Below are 15651 nucleotides of genomic sequence, written 5' to 3'. Positions count from 1 at the left end.
CTTAGCTCACTGCAAGCTCCACCTCCCAGGTTCACGCTATTCTCCTGCCTCAGCCTCCAGAGTACCTGGGACTACAGGCACCTGCCACCACGCCCGGCTAATTTGTATTTTTAGTAGAGACAGGGTTTTACCATGTTAGCCAGGATGGTCTCAATCTCCTGACCTCGTGATCCGCCAGCCTCAGCCTCCCAAAGTGCTGGGATTACAGGCGTGAGCCAGTGTGCCCGGCCCCTAACTTTTCAAAAAGTTTTACAATGGAGAGAAAAGGGAACTATTTTACCAAATTCAGGTAGCTAAAATTGATAGAACTATTTTTCACATGGAGAATGCCCTACAAAGATACAACACTATAGGTTACTGTTATTACTTGCTCCACAAGCAATGTTCTTTCATGAAGCATGTTGCCACTTCAAAAAAGTGATAATCCACATTTTTGACAGATTCTATAAAGAAGTGGTATCAAGATCTAAATGGGAGTCTCTCAATAAACCTTACAAATTCCCTCATGTAGTTTTCTTGAGTCTAAAACTAATTGATTGGAAAATGTGATAAACCATGTTCAGGTCTCCAGCAGTTACACCCAGGCAATTCTTTACTGTAGTAACAATAATATACCACTGTGTTTAAGATAATAATGACAATATTATTAGTCATAATGTTATTAGTTAACAGATTGATTACCTATGCTTTTAAAATGTTAGCAGCTCAAGATATAAAGGAGAATTTCAGATTGAAAAGAAAACTTTAATTCTAAGTAAAAATTTGAACTTTGGAACAAAAATCCAGTTAAAGGGAGTAATTCTAACTGTTAATTTTTCCTACTATCTATCAATGTTTTGGTTTGGTTCTAGTATTTCTCCAAAATTAAAACCACTGGTCCAGTCATTATATTCGACAAGGTCTTTATTCTGAAAAAGAATTACTACTCATCCTGGATCAGCTCTCTCCTTTTTGAACAATCTCCTAAGATCTAAGATTTATGCTATTTCACAGCATCCTCCTGACTGGATCCTTGCTGGTCAGATCACTTCTCACTTGACCTGCCCCGTTCGCTGACTCAAAGCAACGTTCACGTATTATTCTTTTACAGGCAGAATGTACAGCAAACTCTTTTGTTTGTTCAGGCTGCATGTAAATGAGGAATGGGAGAAGAGAGAGAAAGGGGCTAGAAGGTTGGAAGAGAGAGGGAGGAAAGCAAGAGGACACTGGAGTACAAAAGATCAGTGAAAAAAAAGAAAGAAAAGACTGAGGGAGTGTCACAGCCACCAAGAGAAATAAAAGAGAGCAATGGAGTATCTAGTGGCCATAAAAGGGCAACTGTCCACCTCCTAATAAACCAAATCTGGTCAGTCCCAAATATGGAAATGTTTTAGTTGAAATACAGAGCTTTTCTTCTGTGGAATACGAGCACAGATCACAATCAAATAATCTCACACTTGGATATCCACCACTGTGAGAAAAATCTGGTGAATTATTACATAAACTCTTTCTACATTTTGCTTCCTCAAAATCCAGGTTTTTCTAACAAAAACAAACAAACAAAAAATCCCAACACTTTTATAGTTATTCTAGAGCTTCCATCTCTGTAAAATAGGAATGTTAATTGTTAGCAATCTGCAGAGCTGTTGTGAAGACTGGGTAAATCATTTGGTAAGGGAAATCTTGTAAGTGCAATATTGATTCAATGTTAGCATAACACACTCAGATTTTCTTGGCCTTCAGATGTACCAATCCCCAACTCACAAGAGTTCAGTGATGACAAATTTCTAGAAATTGAAATCACTTCAAAATAAGATTACCTTCTTATGTATCTAGTTATTCTCTTAGTTTGTAGTTAAGAGGTTGGTAAATAAGAGTATGACCTGTTCTGCCATGACAGGATAGATGCATGTCTTAAAAACCTAGTATTATCAAAAGTTCATTCATTTGACTAATATTTGCTGAATACCTGTTATGACTATTCACTGTCCCAGGGGATGGAGATACAGGAGTCAACAAAATAAGCAAAATCTGTTAATGAGGGTGGGGGAAAGAATAGATTTAGAAAGTAGACCAAGGATTGAAAATTGGCTCCCTACAGAGACAGTGACTGTTTATTTCAAATATGAATGCTTTCAGTGTGTTCTGCTTGCACCCAGTCACCCCCATTTTATAAGCATATTTGTGTTACTTATCTCTGGCCTATCCCTGCCCCAGGGCTAGAATTTCCCACTCAAGTTAGTTTTTCCACTGAAACTTCAACAATAAAGGAGTTTATTTAAAGTTAAATTTCATGCACATTTCATTAATCTAGCTGCTTAGCTGCTGCCAACAACACTTCTACAGGCATTTTTAATCCCCTCATCACCCCTGGGTGCCATCTCTGGCTACTGATCTCAGTTTGGGGCCAACTAAACTAGAATGCAGTTTAGTTTCCTTCTAAAGTACACTCTAGGAGGAGAAATTTACCAAAGAAAAAGAATACAAGCTGCTAACATGCATGATGACAACCAAAGGAAAAAGACAAAGCTTTGAAGAAACAAATTCCACAGAGAGACAACATAAAACCTTGTGCTTCCAACAGGATAAGCAGCATGAGGTGGAAAGCGGTAAGACTGAAGTGACTAAACATAACTTAAGGGGGGAAAAAAAGCAATCCTCTCATATATCGCCAAAAAGCCAAACCAATGCTATGGAAAAGACTAGGAAGAGTTGGATAATCTGGGAGAAGACAAGGGGTTAATGTGGAATAGGGAGAATCTGGTGAAACAAAGCAATAGAAAAAAATAAATTCAACTCTTCTATACTCTGAATCCATATGTTTTCATTTACTGCCTCCACCACTGAAAATGTATGCCTGCACACATCTGTACAAAGACAAGCAACCATCATCAGGGTAGTTAACACACTGATTGGGAGAGGTTATTTATCTTCTATAATTTCAAAACATGATTTCTGAAAAGCATATCATGCCCAATTCAGAGAACTGAACTATGTACTTTGACTCAATTTCCAAGAACTTGCAGAAAAAGATGAATTATGCGTATTATCTTTTGTCCTCCTCTTTTGGCAAATAATTCTTCCATTTTTCAACTCCCAAGTGTAGAAAACTAATGTACAATTCCACCACTATGAAACAATTTACCAGAAGTCTTCATCCTCTTACTGTTTTCTAAGAAGAAAGAAACTATATTTTAGACAATCTTAAAATATACATATGCTGATATCACCCTGCTTTGAAGCCTTATTTATTTTAAAATATTCACCAAAAACTCTGTGATCATCCTCAATAAATCTATAAAGCAAACATCTGCTGTTATGAGGACACTGCAGTAGGCACAGGAACTAATCCAAGAAAAATAAAATTTTAAATGTTATCGAAATCTTCACAAAAACAGAAAGTTTAACATTTGAACATTTAACTGCCTTCAATATCTGTAATGTATTTGATTTATGCTTAATTTTTTGCAACTTTAAATTTTATATTTGCCTTCTGAATTAAAGAAGCACCTATTATACAAACAAGTCCTAACATATAAAAAATGAAAAGTGAACTGAAAGGTTTTATTTTTAATTTTTATTTTTCTAAGACAACAGTCTTACTCTGTTGCCCAGGCTGGAGTGTAGTGCCATGATCTTGGCTCACTGCAACCTCTGTGTCCTGGATTCCAGTAATTCTCCTGCCTCAGCCTCCCAAGTACCTGAGATTAACCGCATCTGGTTAATTTTTGGATTTCTAGTAGAGATGGGATTTTGCCACGTTGGCCAAGAGTCCTGAACTCTTGACCCCAGGTGATCCGCCCACCTCGGCCTCCCAAAGTGCTGGGATTACAGGTGTGAGCCACCACGCTGCTCAGCCTGAACTGACAGGTTTTAGTATGCATCATCATTTTATTTGTATTTTCTTTTTATTTTACTTATTTATTCATTTTTTTGAAACAGAGTCTCACACTGTCACCCAGGCTGGAGTGCAATGGCGCCAACTCAGCTCACTGCAACCTCCACCTCCTGGGTTAGGAGATTCTCCTGCCTCAGCCTCCCAAGTAGCTGGGACTAGAGGCGCCCGCAGTCATGCCTGGCTAATTTTTGTAATTTTAGTAGAGATGGGGTTTCACCATCTTGGCCAGGCTAGTCTCAAACTCGAGACCTCGTGATCCACCTGCCTCAGCCTCTCAAAGTGTTGGGATTACAAGCGTGAGCCACGGCGCCCAGTCTATTTGTTTTTTTGTTTTTTTTTTTAACTGCATGAGTCTCTTCCATCAATGCAAAGCAAGGGTAAATCCTTCCACAACCAGGATGTACTGTATATTTCTTATATATGAACCTTTAAATATTTACCAAGGCAGGCCGGGTGCAGTGGCTCAATTCTGTAATCCCAGCACTTTGGGAGGCCGAGGCAGGTGGATCACAAGTTCAGGAGATCGAGACCATCCTGGCTAACATGGTGAAACCCCGTCTCTACTAAAAATACAAAAAATTAGCCAGGCATGGTGGCATGTGCCTGTAGTCCCAGCTACTCGGCAGGCTGAGGCAGGAGAACCACTTGAACCCAGGAGGCAGAGGTTGCAGTGAGCCGAGATCACACCACTATACTCCAGCCTGGGCGACAGAGCAAGACTCCATCTCAAAAAAATAAATAAAAATCAATAAATATATATATATTTACCAGGGCAAACACACACACACATCACAAAACGATACAGCAACAAAAAAACAAAACCAAAGTTTTACAGCAAACTAACTGTTCTCTACCATCAGAGATTTTAAAAAAAAAAGTGATCTGGTAATATTTGTCTTAGATATCTGAGGCTTTTATGGCTGAGGTCAGCTTGGCGATAGGAATTTATCAGACTGAGTTTCACAGTTTTCCAGTTGATGATTACTAGAAATTAGGTCTCTGCAATCCCATACATATACATGCCACTGATACAAAGTTTTAGAAAGGTATATATTGTGTGATACATTCATAACATTTTCTATTTTGTTCTTTTCTGTTTCATTTGGGGGGTAGGGGATTCATGGGAGGCAGCAGCTTACTAAATTGATTCCAGAGTGTGCTACCACTGGCAGTTTGAAAACCACTAATCTATGAGTTGATAACCATCACAATGCATGCCAAGGGGCAAGATACTACATCACTCTACTTAATAAAACAGCCTTGGTTAATGTCACTCAAAAGCCACTGCTGCTGTGTTCTCCTACTCTCTTTCTATTCCTTATTCTCTAATAACCTTTACTTCAAAAAATAAAAATAAAAGATGGTAGGAGGACCCTTGAAAGTAACGTAGAGGACTGCCACACCATTAGAAAGCACACTGAAACTTATGCTGATCACTTCTTCTCAGAAGGCACAAAATAATATAAAACTAATACCACTTTTAAGGGACATCTATGACTAAGGGAAACATACACTTAGTGGAACTAAACAATATCCACATAAATGTGTATATATTTTATTTCAATCTTTTGATACAACTAAAACAGAAGTTTTAAGAAATACATTCTTTTCTATATTCAATGCACTGATATTTTATTTTCTATTCTAATACATGTTCTAATGCTGGTCATAACCCACTGAATTTTTCTTTACCCACTCATGAATGTGCTGAAGCCTGCAATTTGAAAAACACAGCTTTAGAAAACACAGAAATCAACCCAGCAGGATAAGATGATCATGGATAAAGTAGCAAATTCCAGTGGCCACCTTCTTTCACTGATGAGAAAAAGCCCAAAGAATTGAAAACATCAGTCAAATAGTGATGGCTTATTTTACTCTAGGAATAGCATAGAAGAGTACAAGACTCAGTCAGGATAAGAAAAATGTAATAGTGCACCCTCTACAAAAAAAAAAAATTCTCATCTATTCTACCTTGGAACTTGATTAGATCACTGTCATTATGGACTACAGTTTAATATAAAGCAGTTTCATTTTACTTTAACAAGTAAATTCCATTAAGAATATAACTGCTAACATACCAAAAGGATTTTAACATTAAGGTAGACAAACTGACAAAAATCATGGACTATACCAGTGTACTTCATTTAATAATCAACACTTAATCTAACACTGGCTTCCTACATGCCCAAACCTGCACTGTGTGTATATGTACAATTATCTATATATAATTCATACTATACAATTACATAACAATATGCTTTTTTAAAAATATAGAAATGTATGGGTTTTTTCAAGTCACTCTTAGAACCTGTCACAATAACAAGGGAAGGGTTAGGTTTGAAATGCAGGTGAGGTGACCCCAGGGTCTAAGTAAGCTTTTAACTACAAAGCTATAAAGACTTCCAGGCTGGGCACGGTGGCTCACACCTATAATCCCAGCACTTTGGGAGGCCAAGATGGGCAGATCATGAGGTCAGGAGTTCGAGACCAACCTGGTCAACATACTGAAACCCTGTCTCTACTAAAAATACAAAAAATTAGCTGGGCATGGTGGCTCGCGCCTGTATTCCCAGCTACTGGGGAGGCTGAGGCAGGAGAATTGCTTGAACCGGGAGGTGGAGGTTGCAGTGAGCCGAGATCACACCACTGCACTCCCGCCTGGGCAACAGAGCAAGACTCCATTTCAGAAAGAACAAAAAAAAAAGGTCTTCCAAAGAGAACAGGACTTCCCAACTCTAGCTGTACATCATAAACCTCTGTGGAGTTAAAACAAAACAAATGGATTCTCAAGTGCTACCCCAAAAAGAAATGTTAAAGTTGAGATAGCAAGTATTATCAAGAAACAATTTTGTAAACAACACATTGAACACTATCCTGAAACCATTATGTCCAAGAATGTCTTTTTGGAGGGTGGATACTATTCTGTCCCAACAGACATAAAATTCCTGATTGAACTGATTGATTGCCTTGGCTAATAAGCAGATTATTCTATCTTGGAACTTGATTAGATCACTGTCATTATGGACTAGAGTTTAATATAAAGCAGTTTCATCTTACTTTAACAAGTAAATTCCATTAAGAATATAACTGCTAACATACCAATAGGATTTTAACATTAAGGTAGACTAACTGACAAAAATCATGGACTATACCAGTATTTATAGTCCACTTCTATTTCTATTTCTATTACACTTATCTATCCATGATTGATTTAAACTTGTCTTCCCAATATTGTTTCTTCTATTACCTAAAAGAGAGTTCTGAATCTGATGTAATATTAATGAATTCAGCATTCTCCATTCACTTCTATCACTCTTTAAAAAGAGCATTTAATACCAAACACAGAGTACAAAAATCAGGTTTCCAAGATTTCATATAATTAACAAACTTATTACGTCACTCAAAATTTTACAAAAATAAAAACTTTAAAGGTTTTTGATGGTTAAATGGGTATTATAAAGACTAGAATTACTATACTAGTAACCACAAGTAACAGCAAAACTATATACCACAAACAAATGAATAACTGCATGCATACATATATTGTTAAATAAACAATAATCACAATATTAATTTTTAAAATTACTCATTTTTGGCCAGGCGTGGTGGCTCACACCTGTAATCCCAGCACTTTGGGAGGCTGAGGCAGGCAGATCACCTGAGGTCAGAAGATCAAGACCAGCCTGACAAATATGGTGAAACCCCATCTCTACTAAAAATACAAAAATGAGCCGGGCATGGTGGCAGGCGCCTACAGTCCCAGCTACTCGGTAGACTGAGACAGGCGAATTGCTTGAACCCAGGAGGCAGAGGTTGCAATGAGCTGAGATCGTGCCACTGCACTCTAGCCTGGACAACAGAGCAAGACTCTGTCTCAACAAAAAAATAAATAAATAATAGGCTGGGTGTGGTGGCTCACGCCTGTAATCCCAGCACTTTCGGAAGCCGAAGCAGGTGGATCACGAGGTCAGGAGTTCGAGACCAGCCTGGCCAATATGGTGAAACCCCGTCTCTACTAAAAATACAAAAATTAGCCAGGTATGGTGGTGCGTTCCTGTAGTTCCAGCTACTCAGGAAGCTGAGGCAGAAGAATTGGTTGAACCCGGGAGGCGGAGGTTGCGGTGATCTGAAATTGTACCACTGCACTCCAGCTTAGACAACAGAACAAGACTCCATCTCAAAAACAAATAAAAATTATAAATAAATAAATAACTCATTTTCCTTTAAGTGAAAATTCTTTGTAAAAGAAAAAAACTGTACTAAATGGCCCAAATAAAAATTGTTTTGTTTGGTCAAATTAGTACCCAAACTGAAGACTTCATCCAACTATTTCCTATTCAGGCTACCATAAAATGACAGTTCTGTAGAGAACTAGTCTATGATGTAAAAGATAATTACAGAGTAATACATGAATAATCCCTAAACTATTTGTTGAATGAAATTACAGCCCATTACTATAAAAACTTAGGGAAAATATTTACCACAGTATCTTCTATAACCATATATCATAAAGGAAAAAGAAAATCCATGGGTTTTTGTCACAAAAAATACTACCATAAATCCATAACCACATCTATAATCAAAAGTTATATATCTTAAATATGCAGTAACTAAATACAGAATATCTTAAATATGCAATAACTAAATACAGAATCATGAGTGTTCATTCTATCCATGACCTTGGGGTCACTGGGAGATTTCTAAAGCATACCTTTTAATCCACGCCATGGTACTTCAAGAACATGTTAAGGTAAGTCACAGCTCGGAACACTTCGATGCACCTCAAAACACCTCAGCCAGTGTATCTGTATCATTCTCCTTTCGTTTTGAGATCATAATGGTTCCGAAGAACTATAATGCTTCCATTTGAATGATAGTCTCATAATTTCAATGACTTAAAAACAAAAACAAAAAACAAGGCCTTAAGTGTTGGTATGTTAAACCACTAAGTGCACTGTGTTAACTGCTGCCATGACTAAGAAAAACAAAAAAGCTGCTGCTACCACTGTGTAACACTGTCATTTTTAATGTGAACCCTCATATGAATGAGGGGTGGAGTGACAGTCCTTGCTTTATCGAGATCTTTCTAGTAAAACCCCACAAATCTCTTTGCCCCAACTGTTTCTTCAATTTTCTTCTCAAGGAATAAAAATTACTTAAAACACTGGTCTGAAGACTTGCTACATGCTAGGTCCACTTCTCAACGACCACTATTCTATTCTGTGAATGAGAGCCAGAAATCACCTATACAACCTGTCTAAAAGGAAACTGATTAATAGACCAGGTAGGGGATTCTTCAAACAATGCTCCTCCTGATGCTGATATTAATGAATCAGGTTAATTCTATGGATGTCATTAAACTGAAAACAGCTCCAGTTTCTAAAGCTTACTTCTATAATAGCATTCATAAAAATGAACAGACAGACAGCTAACCATCAAGTTTTACTCCCATTCTGTGATTGACTTGGCAGGTATCTGTTCCTTTCCTCCTCACCCCATCCCACCTTTCTTACATAAAAACATAAAAAATATTTCATTTTTAGAAATGGTATAGTAAGAAGTATATGTATCACATTTTAAATCTACTAAGAATTCACACTGCTTTTACAAGTGTGGCATCATGTAGCTACAAGAAAGAACACTCAAGCTACACAAAGTAAAACTAACTGATAACTGATCAATAAATACATTCATTTACTGTCATAAAGCAATTTAAATTACTTTAGGATGACTGATAAGGCAAAATTTTAATACAGGCAAGCCATAAAGAGCTTCCTAGGAGAGAAGTAGATGAGAAAGGTTCTGTTATACTCTAGGAATGTGGAACAGCTTGTGTAAAGAATGGAAGATGAAAGTTTCCCAGCTAGGGCTAAAAAGTATGCGCTAAGGAGAAAATGAAACTATTTCCTGGTTGAAAGAGCAGATGTAACTGATGAAAATCTTTCAATCCACTGTCAGAAAAAATTGCATATTTTTAAGATTTAGATTTACTGTAGATTGTGGGGAATGCAGACTATAAAATGTAGGTCACTTTTCAGAAAGCTGATAATGGTGACAGAATTACGTATAGGAAAGAACTCTACCACAGTAGGTGCGAAGAAACTAATGAAGAACAGAAACAAGGGACCCGATCCAATGAAATCTCTGCCTGCAGCCACAACCATCTTTTCAAACTGATTATTTTATACATTAGTCCATCCCTCTGGCCCCTTCCGGTTCCTACTTAAAACAACTTAATGGCTCTGAATGTCACACACACACACACACACTCCTGAAAGGATATCACATTGTTTCCTACACTCTGCTCCTCCAGACAAATGAATCCTATACAGAACTACAAATCTTTATTTTATCTTTAGTTGCACTCTATTTTTATCTTCAGTAATGTATATTTAAAACTCTATGAGGCTGGGAGCGGTGGCTCACGCCTATAATCCCAGCACTCTGGGAGGCCAAGGTGGATGGATCACCTGAGATCGGGAGTTTGAGACCAGCCCGGCCAACATGGTGAAACCCCATCTCTACTAAAAATACACACACATACACACACAAAATTAGCTGGTCATGGTGGCGCACACTGGTAGTCCCAGCTACTCAAGAGGCTGAGGCAGGACCTGGGAAGCGGAGGTTGCAGTGAGCCAAGATCACACAACTGCACTCCAGCCTGGGTGACACAGTGAGATTGTGTCTCAAAAAAAAAAAAAGAAAAAAAAAACACCTATGAAACTGTCTAGAAAACATTCTACTTCCGTGCTAATTATTATAGTCTCCTTCCTTTACTATGCTGTGAGGTCCAAAGGGTGTAACTTTTGTCTTTCATCTCTGTAAACCTATCATCACTTAACCACCAAAGCCTGCAACACAGTAGGCACTAGAAACTACTAAATATGTGAAAATGTTACAAACTCTACTTTGAATATATGATTGATAAGCTAAATATAGAAAGTTCATGATGGCAGGTATACCTGATATGCCATCAAATACAGTAGGCACACAAATATTTGTCGAATGAATGGAAGAAAATATTTAGGAATGGCGCTTCCAGGCAGAATAGCAAAAAAACACACATTCACTGCTAAATGATAATAAGAATCTAAAATGATTTTTGGTATATCCAATTTTCCATTTTAAAATTAACTTATTTGGTGGCATATATTAATATTTTGAGAATTGTATTTACATCAAAATTCACATTTATAATTCAAAACTTTGTATGTATTAATACACTAAAAATACATTGTGATGCCAGTATCAAGGAGAGCAAAGACTCTGAAAGCGGAAAAATTAAATTAATATAAATAAGGCCCACTTTTTTGATGACTAAATTCTCATTGTTTTGGTTTTGACTACTGAATTTACAACACACAATGTTTATGAAATTATGAGATCAAATAACTACTAGCAAACTACTGCTAAAGCATAAACTTCAGGAAAGTAGTTAGAAACAGATGCCAATAACTAATGTTTTCATAAACAGCCTCATATAGTAATCTGAAACGACAATGATGAAGGTGTTATAACGGTCATTGCAATATGATTATTAGGAAAGGCTTGGGTATTTCTTTCCAACACAGGGGAATGGTTCAATTATGACACATCCATACAATGGAAACGTTTGTTAAATAATACTGAAATAACATGGTAATATGTTAATTACATATGATTACCTAACTATATATAGTATTTTCCTACATTACATATTTTTGTATGTCTATTTATACATTTTAATCAGAACAGAAATTTTAAAATACGTTTAATAAATATAAATGTGTACATTCCATGAGATCAAGAAAAATTTTGCCCGGCACTGTGGCTCACACCTGTAATCCCAGTACTTTGGGAGGCCGAGGCAGGCAGATCATGAGGTCAAGAGATCGAGACCATCCTGGCTAACACGGTGGAACCCCATCTCTACTAAAAATACAAAAAATTAGCCTGGCATGGTGGCAGGCACCTGTAGTCCCAGCTACTCGGGAGGCTGAGGCAGGAGAATGGCGTGAACCTGGGAGGCAGAGCTTGCAGAGATCCGAGATTGTGCCACTGCACTCCAGCCTGGGTGACAGAGCAAGACTCTGCCTCAAAAAAAAAAAAACAAAAAAAAACAAAAAAAACAAAAAACAAGAAAAGAAAAAGAAGAAAGAAAAAATTTCAGGTGTGTACATTTCTGTACCTCCAGCACTTATGACAGCACCTTGACAAAGGTGTTAAGAGTGGCAGCAAAGCTTAAGAGAAGATTGTCTGGGTCTGATTCCTAGATCCACTACTCACTAGCTATAAGACTTCAGGCAAGTTACTTAACCTCTAGATGACTTACTTTCTCCTTTTGAAAAATTGGGGTAAAAATAATGGAGGGGGGAAAAGACTTAAAACATGTAAGGCACTTAGAACAATATCTGGAACATAGTGATGACACAATGAACTGGGAAAGTGGGGAGCAGTAGTGAACCCATTGCCTCAAACCTGAATAAATGAATGGACTTTTTTTTTTTTTTTTTTTTTAAGAGACGGGATCTTACTTTGTTACCCAGGCTGTAGTGCAGTGGCACAATTATGGCTCACTGCAGCCTCAACCTCCTGGGCTCAAGTAATTCTCATGCCCCAGCCTCCTGAGTAGCTGGAACTATATAGGCATGCACCACATACCCCGCTAACTTTCTTTTTCTTTTCTTTTTTTTTTTTTTTTTTTTTTTGCAGAGATGGGGTCTCACTATGCTGCCAAGCTGGTCTCAAACTCCTGGCTTCAAGTGATCCTCCTGCCTTGGCCTCCCAAAGTGCTGGGCTTACAGGCATGAGGCACTGCACCTGGACTGAGTGGACTGTTTTTAAAATACAGAAAGAAATGTTAGTAAAGTCACCTGTGTGGAAACTCAAAGACTAGCACATATACTACACCTTCATTGTTTTGGACACTTCAAAGTGTATGTAATTTTGTACCTATTACCCTTCCTTATGATAAGCCAATCATCATATATTAAGAATCCCAGGTCTTCTATTAACTTTATACTAAACCTTTGACCATTATGGTACTTAGTACTAGTAGGATACATATTTTATACTATTTTTCCAGTGGTCATGATGTATTTGCACAGTACAATGTATGGTCTTCTGTAATCGTCATTTTGGAAAACAACACTATTTTGTAACAATGGATCTATATAAGAGTGCAGTGGTTTGTAGAGTTTTATCAAACTCAGTTTTATTATATTCATTCTTTAATAACTAAGCAATTCACTCTCTGATCATTTATATATATATATATATACACACACACACACACACACACACGGAATACCCCCTCAAAAACATACAAAAAACATCTGAGCATAAGTAACCCAAGTATCTACCTACCAATGAGTGGATTTTAAAATGTGGTATATGCATACAGTGGAATACTATTCTGCTTTAAAAAGAAACAAAATTCTGCCAATGCTACATGGATGAACCTTTAAGATATTATGGTAAGTGAAGTAAGCCAGTCGCAAAAAGACAAATACTACATGATTCCACTTACATGAAGTACCTAGAGTAGTCAAACTCATAGAGACAAAAAGAATGGTGATTACCAGGGACCTGGGGGGCAATGGGGAGTTATTATTTAATGGGTTTGGAGCTTCAGTTTGGGCAGATGAAAACAGCTTTCAAGATGGATGGTAGTGATGGTTGCACAGCACCGAGAATGTACTTACTACCACTAAACTGTACAGTTTAAAACTGTTTAAATGGTAAATTTTATTTATGTATATTTTGCCACAATAAATAAACTGAACACACCTGATGAGATACATAAATAATGGATAGTAACTTACTCTCTTCCTTATATTTTGATAAATTTTCTAAATATTTCCCTTGTTATTTTACAAATCGAACGTATTTCTCCTATTTCTTTTTTTTTTTTTTTTTTTTTTTTGAGACGGAGTCTCGCTCTGTCGCCCAGGCTGGAGTGCAGTGGCTGGATCTCAGCTCACTGCAAGCTCCGCCTCCCGGGTTCACGCCATTCTCCGGCCTCAGCCTCCCGAGTAGCTGGGACTACAGGCGCCCACCACCTCGCCCGGCTAGTTTTTTGTATTTCTTAGTAGAGACGGGGTTTCACCGGGTTAGCCAGGATGGTCTCGATCTCCTGACCTCGTGATCCGCCCGTCTCGGCCTCCCAAAGTGCTGGGATTACAGGCTTGAGCCACCGCGCCCGGCCTTCTTTTTTATTTTTATTTTTTTGAGACGGAGTCTCACTCTGTCGCCCAGGCTGGAGTGCAGTGGCACGACCTCGGATCTCTGCAAGCTCCACCTCCCGGGTTCACGCCATTCTCCTGCCTCAGCCTCCCGAGTAGCTAGGACTACAGGCGCCCGCCACCACGCCAGGCTAATTTTTTTGTATTTTTAGTAGAGACGGGGTTTCACCGTGTTAGCCAGGATGGTCTGGATCTCCTGACCTCGTGATCCGCCCACCTCGGCCTCCCAAAGTGCTGGGATTACAGGCGTGAGCCATCGCGCCCAGCCCATCTATTTCTCCTATTTCTATCTTCGTTAAGTGGCACTACTCATCCTCCCAGATAGCCACGACATTCAACCATTTTCCTTCCCATCCTAAGCCAAGTCTTACAAACTGATTTTAACTCTGTAACACTACTTGAATCTGATGCCTTTCTTTTATTTCTAATGCCTCGGCCTTCATTAAGTTCTTCCTTACAGCACAGGATCACTATAACAATCCTATAGTCAATCACCTATCCTCAAAAGCCTAGCCTTCACAATTATCACTAGCTATTTTCTTGAAATAAAGCTCTTGTTTTAAAACCTTTACAAAGGGCTCCACTGTTTCTTCAAATTTAAAGTTCCAAGCAAAACATTGAAAAATACCCGGGAGGCGGAGCTTGCAGTGAGCTGAGATCCGGCCACTGCACTCCAGCCTGGGCGACAGAGCGAGACTCCGTCTCAAAAAAAAAAAAGAAAAAGAAAAAGAGAAATACTTTTTTGTCTCATCTAACCTACTCTTTTGGGCTCACCTTCACAAGGCCCTTCTGCTTTCCACACTCTACACCAGATTCTTTACTCCCTTTCTCACCATCCCCGCTAGGCTCTGCTACCTCCATGCTTGTATGCACACTTCTCTATGTGGAATCCTCTTCCTTCCAACTCCGAATTGTATCTAGTCGATTCTCAGACACTGCTATATGATAACAGCAATGTAAGAACAATTTGGCAGTATCTTATCAAAAGTGTAACTGCACATATCCTTGTAACTAGCCATTTCACTTCTAAGTATCTGTCCTACAAAAATACTCAAACATTCGAGACACAAAGATACTCACTACAGTGTTGTTTCTAAAAGAGAAAAACATCTAGCTGGGCACCAAATGCGAACTTGCTAAATATACTGTTACAACTATATTATGGATATGGAATACTACACAAAATTGTGAGGGGGCAACCCTAAATATACACTGATAAGAAAAGAACTAAAGAAGAATTATAAATTTTAAAAGTAAAAATAAAGAAAACCCAAACTGTATTTATATACTTTTATGTATTTTTAAGTACACAAATAATTTGGGAGAATATATTCAAATTTGTAACAGTGGTTATCTCTGGGGAAGGAAATGGAATTTGTGCAACATTTCAAATGCAACAGACAGGAAGAAGCCACACAGATTCACTCTCCTACTTTCTCACTCCCAGTCTAGGAGCCTGATCTAGCTCCTACTCTACTTAGCTACTGATACAGAACTTAAGCTGAACAGCACTAGCTACACAGAGCCCAACTGCATGTGCAGCCTGTC

General features: G+C 38.1%; 1 protein-coding gene across 5 annotated transcripts in view; it reads right to left on the bottom strand.

Annotated features, from left to right (window-relative positions):
- RBPJ (recombination signal binding protein for immunoglobulin kappa J region) overlaps window positions 1-15651 on the bottom strand; it is a 114716-nt gene that overhangs the window by 62773 nt on the left and 36292 nt on the right. Inside the window, exon 2 of one of the 5 annotated variants that reach the window (XM_025384969.1) lies at window positions 8589-8771. The exons of the other annotated variants lie outside the window; for them this stretch is intronic. Within the exon in view, the coding sequence (XP_025240754.1) occupies window positions 8589-8605 (17 nt within the window). The 5' untranslated portion in view covers window positions 8606-8771. The remainder of the gene's footprint in view (window positions 1-8588; window positions 8772-15651) is intronic. 5 annotated transcript variants of the gene reach the window in all.

The sequence above is a fragment of the Theropithecus gelada genome, chromosome 5 (genome assembly GCF_003255815.1).
Source record: "Theropithecus gelada isolate Dixy chromosome 5, Tgel_1.0, whole genome shotgun sequence".
Classification (NCBI taxonomy): domain Eukaryota; kingdom Metazoa; phylum Chordata; class Mammalia; order Primates; family Cercopithecidae; genus Theropithecus; species Theropithecus gelada.
This window is presented reverse-complemented; position numbering and strand designations above follow the sequence as displayed.